At 49.2% G+C, this 14,072-nt stretch overlaps 5 protein-coding genes across 5 annotated transcripts; 3 read left to right on the forward strand and 2 right to left on the reverse strand.

Moving 5' to 3' along the window:
- Positions 1-1,166: 1,166 nt before the first annotated feature.
- On the reverse strand, positions 1,167-2,086 carry AKAW2_70956A (putative NAD binding Rossmann fold oxidoreductase; the record flags this gene model as incomplete). Its single annotated transcript, XM_041683595.1, has 3 exons — positions 1,167-1,579; positions 1,641-1,736; positions 1,804-2,086. 3 exons carry the CDS (start codon positions 2,084-2,086, stop codon positions 1,167-1,169), a joined length of 792 nt encoding a protein of 263 aa, XP_041547840.1.
- A 391-nt stretch (positions 2,087-2,477) lies between these two features.
- On the reverse strand, positions 2,478-3,468 carry AKAW2_70957A (O-methyltransferase; the record flags this gene model as incomplete). Its single annotated transcript, XM_041683596.1, has 3 exons — positions 2,478-2,519; positions 2,597-3,349; positions 3,412-3,468. 3 exons carry the CDS (start codon positions 3,466-3,468, stop codon positions 2,478-2,480), a joined length of 852 nt encoding a protein of 283 aa, XP_041547841.1.
- A 2,290-nt stretch (positions 3,469-5,758) lies between these two features.
- AKAW2_70958S (uncharacterized protein) lies at positions 5,759-7,324 on the forward strand (the record flags this gene model as incomplete). Its single annotated transcript, XM_041683597.1, has 1 exon — positions 5,759-7,324. The coding sequence occupies one exon, from the start codon at positions 5,759-5,761 to the stop codon at positions 7,322-7,324; it is 1,566 nt and encodes a 521-aa protein (XP_041547842.1).
- A 2,048-nt stretch (positions 7,325-9,372) lies between these two features.
- On the forward strand, positions 9,373-10,415 carry AKAW2_70959S (uncharacterized protein; the record flags this gene model as incomplete). The annotated part of the gene is made up of 3 exons (XM_041683598.1): positions 9,373-9,528; positions 9,597-9,949; positions 9,998-10,415. The coding sequence occupies 3 exons, from the start codon at positions 9,373-9,375 to the stop codon at positions 10,413-10,415; spliced, it is 927 nt and encodes a 308-aa protein (XP_041547843.1).
- A 1,437-nt stretch (positions 10,416-11,852) lies between these two features.
- AKAW2_70960S (uncharacterized protein) lies at positions 11,853-12,497 on the forward strand (the record flags this gene model as incomplete). The annotated part of the gene is made up of 1 exon (XM_041683599.1): positions 11,853-12,497. One exon carries the CDS (start codon positions 11,853-11,855, stop codon positions 12,495-12,497), a length of 645 nt encoding a protein of 214 aa, XP_041547844.1.
- Between the last annotated feature and the right edge of the window lie 1,575 nt (positions 12,498-14,072).

Genomic DNA, 14,072 nt, shown 5'->3' on the forward strand with positions numbered 1-14,072 from the left:
GGCCATCCGGCCAGCACTGAGGAGAGCTGGAAAAGTCGGCACGCAAAACGAGGTTTCCTACATTGTAACCATGAGGATCTCCGCGGAAGCGGGTAATCAGAGGGCGAGAATGCAGTGCTGAGTTGGAGATGACCATTGATGCCCTGGAAAGAGAGGGACAGAGGCCCTTTTGCTGGCTGGTCCAAGGGATCTTTCTGCCACTCATGATATTCGCGTTGGGTAATGGAAACTCCGGTTTTAGTTTAGCGTCGGAGCAGCTGACGATGAGGTCACTGGTCTGTAATATTACGCCGACTGTTACCCGAGTCTGGCTGTCTTTTCCCTCAAATCACCCATGTTTCATAGGCTCGTAGTGGTATCGGGATTTCAGACCGCGTAACATACCTCATTCCCGCCCAGACTTGAGTAATCGTCGATCAATCTGGGGTCCCCAAAAACATGGCGCCGGCGAACCCTCGCGCCTTTCCTCGTAAAACCTTTCGTGAGGGGAAATGAGGGGGAATTGGAGACACTGTTGAGACCAGACTGTATAGGGATGTCTATCCTTGGAGTAGTCCCTTTGTACAATAATCGAAAACTCGCCTGCAGCAGGTGGAGCACGCTACGGAGTAATATTTAGTAACACTGAGGATCACTGCGGCATCTTTTCCTGCTACACTGGTTGAAGGCTTCAGACTGTCACTTGTATAATACAAAATCAATTCTATCCATCATTAAATCATGACCCGTGAGAGGCACACTATTTATGCGAAATTTATACATCCAGGGTCTTTCCCTGCTTCGAGCTCTCCTGAGCCAACTCAATCAGCCGGATCACTTCACGAGCCTCGGCTCCGCTGGCTGGGAGATCGCCCTCTCCACCAAGAGCCCGCGCCAGCTTGCGGTAGTATTCCGTCCAGGTCGGGGGCTCTACAGTGGGCATGACTTCCTTGACAGGCTTGCCATCCTGAATGGTCGTGAGAGTACCTAGCAGACTGTCAGCAGGTTGCCTCGTATCAAAGGGATTAATCTTAGGCTTACCGTATCTCTCAGAAGGCTCGCGGCCATATCCGCTGTCACCTGGCTTCACACCGGACTTGAGCTGCTCTTCCTGGACATCGAGATGGAACTATCGACGAGTACACATCAGTATTGTGTTACCGAACGACACCTAGGGTGAAAGGCCGTTATCTCACCTTCTTGAAGCTACCCTTCTCACCCCGAACCCAGAAGCGCAGTTGCTCCTCTTCCGGGCTGACAACACCGGCCTTTGCCGTGACAAGCACACCCTTGGGGTAGTGGAGCAGAACAGTGAAAGAGTCCTCGAAACCAGAAGTGTTGACCTCGCGTTGGGAACCAATGAATCCAGTCACGCGCTCCGGCTTGCCAAGCAGGTGCACGGCCTGGTCCAAGAGGTGGGCGCCCAGGTCATAGATGGCGCTACCACCGGGGATGACCTTGTTCTTCCACTTAGAAACGTCGGGGGAGGGCTCCTGAGGGCGATGACGGTCGAAGTGAGTCTCGAATTCCACCACACGGCCAAGAGAGCCATTCTTCACGAGCTTCGACAGGGTCACGAAATCGGCATCCCACCGGCGATCTACCAAATATTATTATCAGACCATGTTCTTCCGGACGGGCGATTGGGTAAAGGAACGTACTTTGGTACACGGCCAGGAGCTTGTTCTGCTTCTTGGCCAGAGCAACCAGTTCATCGGCCTCCTGAGTGGTGGGGGTGAAGGGCTTCTCACAGACAACTGTTGCAAGAAAACGTCAGCACTCATGCGAAGTCAACTACTACATGTGGCTGTTCAGGAAGCTTACTGTGCTTTCCATTTTCGAGGGCCAGCTTGGCCAAGGCGTAATGCGAATCGGGAGCAGTGGTGATAACCACCACTTGGACACCCTCATCCTTGACCATTTCCTCGGTGGTCCTGTAGGACTTGATTCCGGGGTGGTCCTTCTCGGCATCGTCATCGGGCTTGGGGGTGCGCTGCACAACAGCGGTGATCTTGAATTGAGGCACTTCCTGGATGAAAGGAATGTGGAAGGTCTTGGCACTGAAGCCATAACCCACGATTCCGACGTTCCAGGTCTTTGAAGCCATGATGGATGGTGTCACTTGCGATGGGTTGGGGGTATATCTTGGAGAGGATAGGGAGGACAGTGAACAATGGACAATTTGAAAACGGAGGAAATTCTCTGCTTATATACGCTATGGATATTCGTCTAAGGATTACAAATGGAGCAAACCCGCCTTATTTTCCCCCATGGCAACTAAGTGGCCATTTATGACTGCTGGCGCGGGGGAAGGTCCTGGCGACGGCAACCTTTGGGTCGGGCGGGGCACGCGGCAAAAGCCGATGTCTCAATGCGTCACTTTCAATTCTCGGAATTCATTCTGCGCTCTAGCCGATGCTTCATGAGGCCACTGGGTCCAGCCTTTGCAGGTAGCCACCAAGAAACAAATCTCTCAACTTCTATCCCTGGGACCCCTTTCATTCTTGGATTCCCACACATCGGCTCACTTCGATCGCGTCCTACAGGTTTCGCATGTCAGTGAAATGCCCACCCCTCACCCCTCATTCACTCCCCCGGAAATACGGGTGAAACTCACTCGTGTGGTCTCGGGTTTGACCAATTTGCTCTCATACACCAGGTTCGGGTTGCCGGTCAGCTCAAATCTGGGAGTCGCATCCGCACCCATGAATGACCTGTATGATTTCTGTGGCAGGCCGGTTGTATCATACGCCTGGACCGGTCCCTTCTTGGCCGCTTCACGCTTCTGCTCCACTGTGCTGCGGACATACTCCAAATACGGCGGGTTGCCGGGGTAGAGCACGTTGTCCGCCACCACAACTGAAACCCCGGGCACGATCTTGCCGAGCTGCTCGCAGAGCTTCAAATCGGCGAGATATGCGGGCTTATAGTGGTCGATCAGCATCACTTCCACCTGCTTGACTTTGCCGCTCGAGAAAAGCTTGTCGAGACACAAATCACTTCGGCCAACGAGGATCGTAACAAAATCGCGCAAGCCCGCCAGTTCAAGCAGCATGTTCGCGATGGCCGCGAATTCGGGGTTCAGCTCTAGACTATAGTAGTGTCGTCCGCCGGCCCGGCGCACGGCATCTCCGAACAGAATGGCCGAATAACCAACATAACCACCAAGCTCGATCATCACTTCGGGCTTCTTTTCCTCGATGATGTCGACGATGAACTTGCCCTTGGCCCGACCAATGTTCATGAAGTGGTACGTTTTCCCGAACTCTTCGATCAGATCCAGGATCTTGGCAGGGTTGCCCTGGATCTCGTCACGGTTCGGTTGGTCATAGATGAAGTGAAGCAACTTCAGCTCCCGACCTTCCTCACGCTATCAAACAGTCAGTTATCCGAGCAGAGCGCATCTTGTCGAAGTCTATGGCGCAAGCTTACGGAAGGTTCAACCGGAGGAGGGTTGGAAGGGGCTTCGGGGGTAGCACTATCACCCATGGTCGATAACAGGCGCTGCGTGAAAGGAGATTGAGATTGGGAAGATCTAGGGAGAGTAAAGGGAGAGCGTGAACACTGAAGCCATGTGTGAGGGACAGCAGGATATTTAAGAGCGCTGAAAGACGCGCGGACTAGTCGATTCGGCACCAACATAGACCGTTGTAGCTGATAAGGCGGATATGTCGCCATCCGGCGGGGGGCCACACACCATGATGATCGCATTATGGAATCCATGGAATGGTAAGAGCAAATAAGCGATGCTATCCCATCCCTAGTGGCGGACGCAAGGGTGCACGGCATCGCAAATCCCGGGTAGTCGGAGATGGTTACCACATCGGTCTCCAGATCGGTCCAGTAAGGTGTGGTCCCGGCTCCCCCGTTCATTCGTCACAGGACCTTCAGCTGCCATGCGATAAAGTTTCACCCCTCATCTGACTTATCGAGAAAGCAATTCAGCCCATCTCGGAGACTCCGTTGGTAAGGCCAGAAGGCCCATGTAGGTGCGGGCCATGTGTGGTGTGTGGGGGTTGCAGAATAGGGACAGGGAGACAATGCAAGTACCACTTCAACAATACAAACGTGGAGGGCGTACCCCTGGTCGAGAAGGAGATGATACGACCCAGTTCCGTATAAAAGCAGTCCCGTGCTCAACCTTGAAGGTTAATCTCATTGAAAAGGGCATGGTTCCATAGAGCGCCCTTATTGAGGGCTGGTGGAAACAAAGCACTCGCTCTGAACCTGAAACCCGACCTGGTTCAAGACACGCCACGATCCACGTTTACATCTCCACCGTGGTCGGATCGCATTGAACTTGCTAGGCTGCTACTGACTGTGTGATGTCAATCCAACTTTCTCCAGGCAGCTAAGCTCCACCAAAGAATAGGTTCAAGGCTTGTTTATAGGGCAGTCGCCTTGTATACGAAGATGCCATGGTAAAGTGCTTGGAAAGAGCTCCATACCGGATCTATCCCTTCGTCCGCATCCGCCGCCGGCCATGGAATCTCCGACGGACGATCGGAAATGACACTGTGCAGTTACTGCATTGGGTAGGTTGCGAGCGGCTTTCAGCTGCTTTACTTCTTCCTTTTGATGCATCTGGGTACATGTTCCCTGATCCACTGAATGGCGTCCCGGGATTTGAAAGTAAGAACCAAGGAACACTTTCCCGGCAGTAGTAGTAGTAACCGAAGACTAGGTAGTTAGTAGCTAGCTAGCTATCTGTAGATCTGCCCTTCAGCTAGCTGCGTACTACCTAATTATTTTATCTATTCTGAGTCCCTCACGAGATCTAGTGCATTTCTCAAGTGCTTACTTTTCTGTCTGCATGCATGACACATACAATGACCTCAACGAACCAATAGTGCAACTCTCCCTCACAATAGCATAACATGAAACGAAACCGAAACTGAAACCCCAATGAGCAGCTGCATGCACCACACAAGCACATCCCGCCCAGCATTGAATTGGGTATCCATCTACCGATTCTTATCTACCTACTGCGTACTGGACAGTGGACACTTTACATGGCAGGGCTAGCTACTCCGTAGCAAGGCAAGGAATGCCGCAACCGTAGCCAAGCAGCTACCCTACCTAACCTCGGCCGCACCCATCCAATCGATCCCTACTTGCACTGCAACCCTACAATCGCATGCAAGTCTCAGACACCAACTAGCCCAGCCCGAGGCAAAAAAGTGAAATCCGCATATTGCTTTTTCTTTCCAATAGGCTCCATCCGCATCCCCCACTTTGCGATGTGGAAACCATAAGATAGACGGACAGCTGTTTAGCTAGTCAGTTAGTTAGCTAGCTGGCAGTCCCAGCCACCTCACTCAGTTACTTACTTTGACACTCGGCATCAGCAGCAACCCAACACATCTCTCTCCGAATTACTACTAGCTACTACTAGTCTATCTATCTATCTATCTATCTAACTATTCATCGCCGCCCGCCTCGCATCACAAATGCGTATCCTATGCTGACGTGGTCGCCTTGCAGCATTCCACACACACACACAGAGACGCACATTACATTTGCATTCGCGCGACACATACTACGGAGCACATAATATAGGGAGAATTTCCCGCCCGTAGGTACTCCGCAGAGGGCCATCTTCATTTTCATTTCTCTTCTTCATTTTGGGATTCTTTTTTGGTTGCTTTCGGGGTTATACTATACCATACAACAATAACCCCCACTTGCCTCTTAACTAATTAAACTAATCCCCCGAAACCTATCCATATACCTACCCACTGGAGACAATAAAAAAGAATTAAATCAATATTACACCAAAATGACAGTCGGCCACCCTTTTCGCCTTCGCCGCGCCCTCACAACCAAATCCCGCTCCCTGCAAACTCCCCGATGCTCTCTCCTCCAACTCCAAGTCCTAGTGCACTTGTTCCGCGTCGCTATCTCCCTCGCTCTCCTCCCACTTGACAACACCATCCTCCTCGCTGCCTACGCCGCAGGCTACTTCCCCTTCTCTCTGACAGACAGCAACAAGACCGGTGCCCGCCGCCGCGCTGCCGCCCTCCGCGACAGCCAATTCAAGCCACGGACTGTCCTCGTCACAGGTATCGACACTCCGTATGGACTGGCCATCGCGCGCGGGTGGTATTACTCCGGCCATCGGGTGATTGGGGCCGAAGTGGTGGGCGGGGATGACCAGTCGGGCGTGGCGTGCGGGGAGAGTATGTCCCGGGTACTGAGCGGGTATTATCGCATTACCACTGGTGTCCCTGGCGGTACTACGAAAGGCTACGCAGCGCAGATACTAGACGTGGTGATGAAAGAGAAGGTGGACGTGTGGATCCCATGCAGCGAGGAGACCGAAGGAGAAGAAGATGCCGTCGCGAAGGGCGTGGTTGAGGCACGGACGGGGTGTAAGTGCGTCACACTTGATCGGGGGATGGTGGATATACTCTCCCAATCCTCAACGGACCGAGAAGCGTTCCTGGCATTCCTGGTCGAGAAAGGGTTACCCGTTGTGGAGAGACACGAGGTGTTGTCTCGGGATGCGGTGCATAAGATCCTCCATCGGTCGCCGACCAAGGTGTGGAATATGCGGAGAGCGGATGATCGCGAGGTGATGTTGCCGAAACGGACTCTTAGTCTGACCTATTCCGAGGTCAGTGAGATTCGCATCTCCAGGGAGAGGCCGTGGATGTTGCAACAGCAGACGAGATTGGGAGGGTTTTATGCCGAGATGGCGGTCGTTGCCGGGAAGGTCAAGGCAACGAAGATCTACCCCGCTGAGGATGGGGATGGTGGCTGGGGCCAGTCACCGATGGACCGCGGGCTCGCAACGGCGATTCAGGCGCTGATGGAGCGGTTTGCGAGCCAGATGGGTGCCCGGTTGACGGGGCATCTACGGTTGAAGGTGATGGTGGATGAGGAGGTGAGCGACAATTGTCTGCGGTATGTGATACTCATTGATAGCTGCTCGCATGGCGCGTCGGCGGTCAAGTACCTCATCCTTGAGGATGATCTGAAGTCCTTGGTGGATGGGTATCTGGAGGCATTGACGCCGCAGACAAATGGTGTCGCCGAGGGGGAGGTCAATGGCACGGCGAATGCTGCGACTGCGTCTGCTTCCTCAAAGCCCGATATCACTACGCCTCCGCGCCGACGATTCAGTCTGTTTCGCTCTGCGAAGAAAGCCAATGTGAAGGTGTTTGGATCGCTGGGGAAACAGGTCGATCGTGCTCTTAACGAGGGCAGTAAGCTCCTGTTCTTCTGGAAGAACCAGAAGTTCTCCCAGCTGGATCCATTGCCTTGGTGGTGGCATGCTCATGTTTATCAACCGTTGAGGGAGTTGGAGATGGTTGTGAAGCCGAAGAGGGTGAAGAGGGCGTGATTACATAGCCTCCGTCATTGACCCTTCCATTCCCTTTCTTCTGATTATTACTGCTTTTTGTTCGTCGCTTATTTCCTTTGTTCCACTTAGCATGGATGGACGGAAGGACGGGAACCACAGGACAGGATGGGACACGATGTTACGATTACTTGGTTATATAAAGGAGCATTGAGTGGCGCCTTGGGATATTGTTTTGGTTATTGCAGTTTTGAATACTACTTATGACTCTTCTTTCCTTTTTTTTATATATATATTTAAGTGTAATCAATAGTAAGAAGTATATAGGATCTGCAGCAGAGCATAGATAGCTAATATCCCACGTTCTAGAAACAGTCTAGACTAGATATAGAGCGGTTTCCATGAGAACATATCTTAGCGCTATCGTGAAACGGCTAGTACTGCCGCTAGATGAGGTGATTGGTTGTGCTGCTATGTATGAATTGGGTGAATTTGATTATGAAAAAAGCAAATTGTATCTATTTGTTTTTGCTGTTGTATAGGGTTTTGAGTTCGTTGAGGAGCATTGTTATAAGGACCGGGTTATTCGGGTTGGATAGTAGTAGTACTAGTATAGGCATGTCCGGGATGAGGATACTATCCGTGGTCTGGTAGGTAAGGATTGTAGTCTAAAGAAGACTGTCGAACAGGGTTAGAAGATAGTAGGTAGTATGTGCAGGAAAGATAACTTCAAGTTAGGGATCCTCTAGTCTTGTATGGGAAGCACGTGGAGTGGAGTGAGGAGACACGAGCATCTGTCTGGCAATGAATGTACGTCATTGTACATCAGTGTAGGGGATGTAAGACCATGTAATGCTGGTTAGGCTGATCTCTTTTTAATACTAATACTAATGTAGCGAGAGTGGGTATATCTTTACTATTTGCATGTGGTGGCCTTCCTTTGATAGAAGTGATCGAGATATTTTTATAGTCTAATTAGGTCTTAGTGTCTATTAAGAGAATAAAGCCACCTGAAATACGTCTTCACCTACTCAGGACGCTCCACCAGAGCAGACTGCGTTATCACTGATACTCTCTCGATTATACTGTTTTATTATAGATCTTTCGTCCACTGTTTGCTCCAACAGATTTTGGCCGGACGAAACGATTTATGAGATTCGCAGACACGTTTTGTAGAGTGAGTGCCATGCCAGCACATTATATCCTCTTCTAACTCCTAATACAGCTGCCTGAACTGCTCCCATGACCTCCAGGTGAGCTGGTTGACTGGCATTCGTCAGCCTTGGAAGGCTCCCCGCAGGTTTTCCGATTGGTCGACAGAAACTTTATATGGAGGGCCTTTCGGAACAGGTACGGTACCAGCGAGGAATGTAAGCAACCGAGCTTCTTCCTCAACTCTCCTTGAGATGTCGACCAGACAACGGTATTCCGTAGAAGCCGGGAGCTGTGAGCCCAACATGGTGGATGTCAATATACTATGTAGATAGTAAGTGTATGGAGAAGTGTATGTCAGGTGCTGCTATTTCTGGCGGCCACTTCAGCCTAGGCTATAATTAGTCAAGCGGTAAGATCGGCATCGCAAGTTACGGTACCGTACCAAAGACTGAAGCTGAAGAGATGCTGCGCAATTCGCTTCAGCCACAATCATCTCATCTCATTCAAATTCATCTGTCCACTTTCTTGCCCCTTTCTCTTTCGTCTCTCTCAATCTCTCCTCCTTCAAATAACGTGATTGAACGAAACTCATTTCGCTGCTATTGTTGTTGCGCTGCCGGTTCGCCAACGCTACCATTTGAAACCGCCCACTTTAGCGTCCGCGCGGCATTGATCGGGTTGCCCCGTTCACCTGGTCTTGGGTTTTTCGATCGCTATCGGCATAAACAATCCATTCCACCCCATCTCACGCCCCTCCACAACGCCTTTTGAGACGTCTGCCTCGACATACAACGCATCAAAAAGTATCCTCGATTTGATTCCTCACATAAAAGTCCGATCGCTCTATCCTCCCTTTCGCTTCCGTACAAGGAAGCGCCCTTTGTCGTCAGGCACCGCTCCCCGTCTTCCGTCTTTCTCCTCTTCCTCCTCCCACAATGAGAATCGCACGGCCTTCTTTCAACCCCGGGAGGACGAAAAACCTCATCCATGGTTTCCAGGGGTTCATCATCTTCCTGGCGTGGGCCCTGACCATCGCTGTTTTCACAAAGGGAGGTGGCATTGATGGGCGTTCCGCCTGGTACTTTGCTTTGGTACGTTGCGCCAACTGAAATCCCCACACCTCTGCCTGATGACATGTACTGATTCAGAATTATTCTAGTGCTGGTTCAGTATCCCCGGCCTGATCTACCTCGTGGCCGTGCCCATGTGGCCCCGCGCGCGACGCTTCGGTAACGTTTATGCCTTCGCAACCGTCGACTGCCTGTACGCCATTCTGTGGTTCTCTGCCTGGGTCTGTGTGGCTAGCTATGTGGCGGAGGGTAAGAGTAAGGGAAGTTCGGACTCTAGTTCCGACTCCAGCTCCAGCTCCAGCAGTAGCTCGAGTTCGTCGAGCAGAAGGGATACTAGCAGCAGCTCCAGCAGCAGCAAAAGCGGATGCGATAACTGGGCCTACGGAAGCGCCAGTAAATGCAAGGTCAGCACAGCTACTGTAATTCTGGGGGTGGTTGTCTTGTGAGTATACCCATCGCATCCCCATTATCTGTGCTGACAATATAATAGCCTGCTTTTCTGCGTCACTGCCTTCATGTCCTTCCGCAATGTCTCGCATTTCCGCCGCACCGGAACCTTGCCCGACGCCGTCTCCGATCCCACCTTTGCCGCACAGACGAAGGCTGCCTTTTCCTCCAACCCCGCCCATGATTTCGAGGAGGAAGAAGACGACTTCCGCTCCCGTGCTGGTATCGGCTCCTCTGTCCGTGGCGACAGGGACGAGGACTACGCTCTGCTGCAGCAGAGCGAGGTGGACGAGTTTGGAAACTCGCATGCAGCACGCTCGGCGCTGTCGGGCACATACGACCCGACGGTCTCTGGTGGAAGCGTGCTCCACGACTACAACACCAGCTATGGCGGTGCGCACGGCCAACATTACGGAGGAGCGTCCGAATTCGGATCCAGTGTAAGCGGCTATGGGCGCTGAGCGTGGCTAGCGGCGGTTTTCTGCGTTTATCTCTTCGACATGACCATGGAGCGGTGTTTGTGGGCGCACTCGTGCTGTATTATCTTTCTGATTGACTTTTTGCGTGAAGTTTCAACTGCCCATTTCTGTCTGCTGCTTCCACTGGTGATGACTGTATGCTGTGATTGGACGGGACAAGTCCCTTACGTGTTCGCATCGGACCTTATGTCTGCATGGTTATTGATGATCTGGATGACACTGTTGGACTATGACATAGATAGCATTAAGTGTAAATGTATATGGCTACCCAATTCTCCCCTATAATTGCCTAAGCAGAGTTTAAAATCCATGCAGACTTGCTTTCCCACCTCTACTGCTGGATGATATTACTAGTGGAATCTTGAGCTTGTCGATACTTTGATGTCTATACCTGCAGCTATCATTTCACTACTCTGCCTGGACAGAGAACTAATCTCCGCACATGACACACTTCTTTGTCCACAAGTACCCCACTCACAATATCCCCAATCAAACATCAAATTCTACAAGCCACAAAACCATCCGTTCAATCAAGAAACTAACCTCCCATCGATCCACATCTCCTACAATGGACTGCATTTAACTTGCTTGCTTTTAGTTTACCTTGATTGGCTGGTATTTGGTTGCTGTGGATTCCCAACCGACGCTTTTCCTAGAAGGGCAGATATCAAGTGCCTACATAGATAGAAGTCAACTGTGTAGAAATATCCCTGCGCTTGAAGCGACGGTTTATAGCCATTCTAACATTTTGGATTGATATACTGGATGCGCAGTATGGAACTATTACCAGCACTATAGTAGAGGGTGACCATAGAACTCCAATTGAATACATCAGGTTCCGAGTATAGCGCATACAAATTGTCCCATAGAATATAAATAGGCTTATAGATGCTCCGTTAGAACTAAGCTCGTGCAACTACCCAAGCAGTTACATAGAGAGACAAATGAATATCTCACAAAGTCAAGAATGCGATAACGACGCAATCTGCAAAATAATTACCCGGTGACTGACCGCCACAAACCATTATGCCGGCAATTCTGCCACCGCCCGAGACTTATCGCAGGACTGGACAACTTGCGTCCAGCTTGCTTCTTCCTACAGTTCTGTCATCTCCCATACGCCTGTTCTTCAATCAATCAATCCAACAGGTCGTTCCCGCGTGTTCCCTAATAATACCTATATCTGAACGTGAGTCAATGAACCCTTCCAATATAATCGAAACCACTAACAACCGCCGCACAGACCATATTCTGGGTCACACCGAAATCTGAAACTACCTACACACACGATATCTATCTATCTAGCTAGATAGATAGATAGTAGTATCAAGCTATACAAGATCTTCGCACAACCACAACAACGATACCCACCACCCATAACTCTACACACACACAGTCGAATAGAAAAGGTTACACAAAATGGCCTCCGTCGACCTCTTCACCGAATACCCTCTCCACCTGGACCCAACCAGCAAATCCATCTCCCTCAACACCACCAACACCACCACGCTCCCCACTTCCCCCGCCACAATAACCACCGAACTCACACACCTCAACTCCCTGCACCGCTCGCTCATCTCCCTCGACCCGCCTAACATCCCCCCTCCCCCGCTTCCCATCAACCCCAAGCGCAGCGCTCAAATCACCAAGCTCCGCGATAGCGCCAATACTGCATACCGCAAGTCGAACCACGCCGAGGCGGTTCGTCTTTACACATACGCTATCGATATGGCGCTGGGCCGGCCCGGCTGGGAACCTGTTACGCTGGCGAGGGACGAGTTGGCGGGGTTGTATGCGAATCGGGCGCAGGCATGGATGAGCCAGCGCGCGTGGCCGGAGGGGTTGGTCGATGCGAGATGTAGTGTTGAGAGTAAGCCTGTGGCGAATGTGAAGGCTTGGTGGAGGGGTGGGAGGTGTTTGGTGGAGATGGGGAGGTGGGAGGAGGCGAAGGGGATGGTCGAGAAGGGGTTGGAGATTGAGGGGAGGGTTAGTGAGGGTGGGAAGGAACTTTTGGGGTTGTTGAGTGAGGTGGAGGAGGGTTTGAAGAGGAGTGGTAGTGCTTGATAGGGAGGTGTGTGTTGAATGAAGGATCAGTGGATGGATGAGTGTGGATATGTGAGAGGAGGGAGATGTGAATCGAACTGGGATTCGATTATCGGAGTACATTATTACTTCTTTCATTATCATATGGCTTCATGGCGTTATGGTTGTATGAATATCATCATGCATTGATTGCGTTCAATGGTCCCATACGTACGTACGTACCTCTCCCATAGTACATAGAAGTAAATGTGCGATCACCACTATGACAAACCCTCACCCAAAGCTAGCTAACTATCCCAAAACAGCCTAGCAGTATACACACGAATAAGTAAGTCTGAAACCCATCCTCACCCGAAAAAAAGAAAGAGAGAAATAAAATTTAAATATGAAACAGTGACGATCAACCAACCAACCTTGAATCATCACTCACCAACAAATCATATATACAAAACAGAAGGAAAAAGAAACGAAAAAAAGATATCTCCGATGCGGGGAATCGAACCCCGAGCTGCTGTGTGAGAGACAGCGATGTTAGCCATTACACCACATCGGACTTTGTTGAAAGTATGTGGTTCGGAGCAAATTATATTGGACTGGAGGGGGGTTTGTGGTGTGGTTCGAGTGGGGACGGGTCCAGTTTGGTTATTAGTTGGTGGTGTGGGGCACGGTGCAGGTGGGAGGTGAGTGAGATGATTCATGTTATGGTTCAGCTGTCTTCTGTTTCTTATTGTCTGTTGATTTTGTGAAGGATTTTTTTTGTTATATATTGGATATAGCTTTCTATTGTATGTGTTTATTGGACGGGATGGTTGTTTGGTTCTTACTTAGTACTATGGGGGTATGGTCTTATTTGATGTCAACTACTATATATATTTAACAAGTAGTACGGCAGCGCCTCCGGTGCTGCTTATGTAAAAACTCGATAACACAGATACCCAGTGTAATAAATAACTGGCCAGTTATTATTAGTACTTATAGAAACTGTAGCAGAGCAGACCATTATCTTCTAATATAGACTATATAAATTATAATAAAACTTTTTAATATCATTATTGAAATAAATCTCTATGTAATCCCACTAATTATAAATAATATAAATATCTTACTTAATTCTATATAATGCAAGTCTTAAAAAATATTATTAAATCAGATACTTCGCTGAGGCCGAGCCTGATCTGTTATATTAATAATCTTAATTAATTATTATAATTTATAATATTAGAATCCTAGTCCAGGGAACTTTAATAAATAGAAAATAATTCTTAAATAATATTTTTTTTCTTATTCTTCTTATCTCTTTTCTTTGTTATAAAATGGAAGATAGTTTATATTATATATAAATTATTTTTTATTTTATTTATAAATATAGAAGTTAAGGCAGAAGATACAGGAGTAGTAAGAATAAATATTATATTTAAAAATAAAAAAGAAAGATTAGTAAGTTATCAGATTATTAGATAAGAAATATAAAAATAAAATAAAAAAAAGAAAATTATTATATACTAATCACGGGAAGATTTATATCACTGGTTTAAGAATTTAAAAAAATAAATATAAAATAAGTCAGACAGATATATTTAGATAAAGAATTCTAAG

Source organism: Aspergillus luchuensis, chromosome 7, assembly GCF_016861625.1.
Source record: "Aspergillus luchuensis IFO 4308 DNA, chromosome 7, nearly complete sequence".
Classification (NCBI taxonomy): Eukaryota; Fungi; Ascomycota; class Eurotiomycetes; order Eurotiales; family Aspergillaceae; genus Aspergillus; species Aspergillus luchuensis.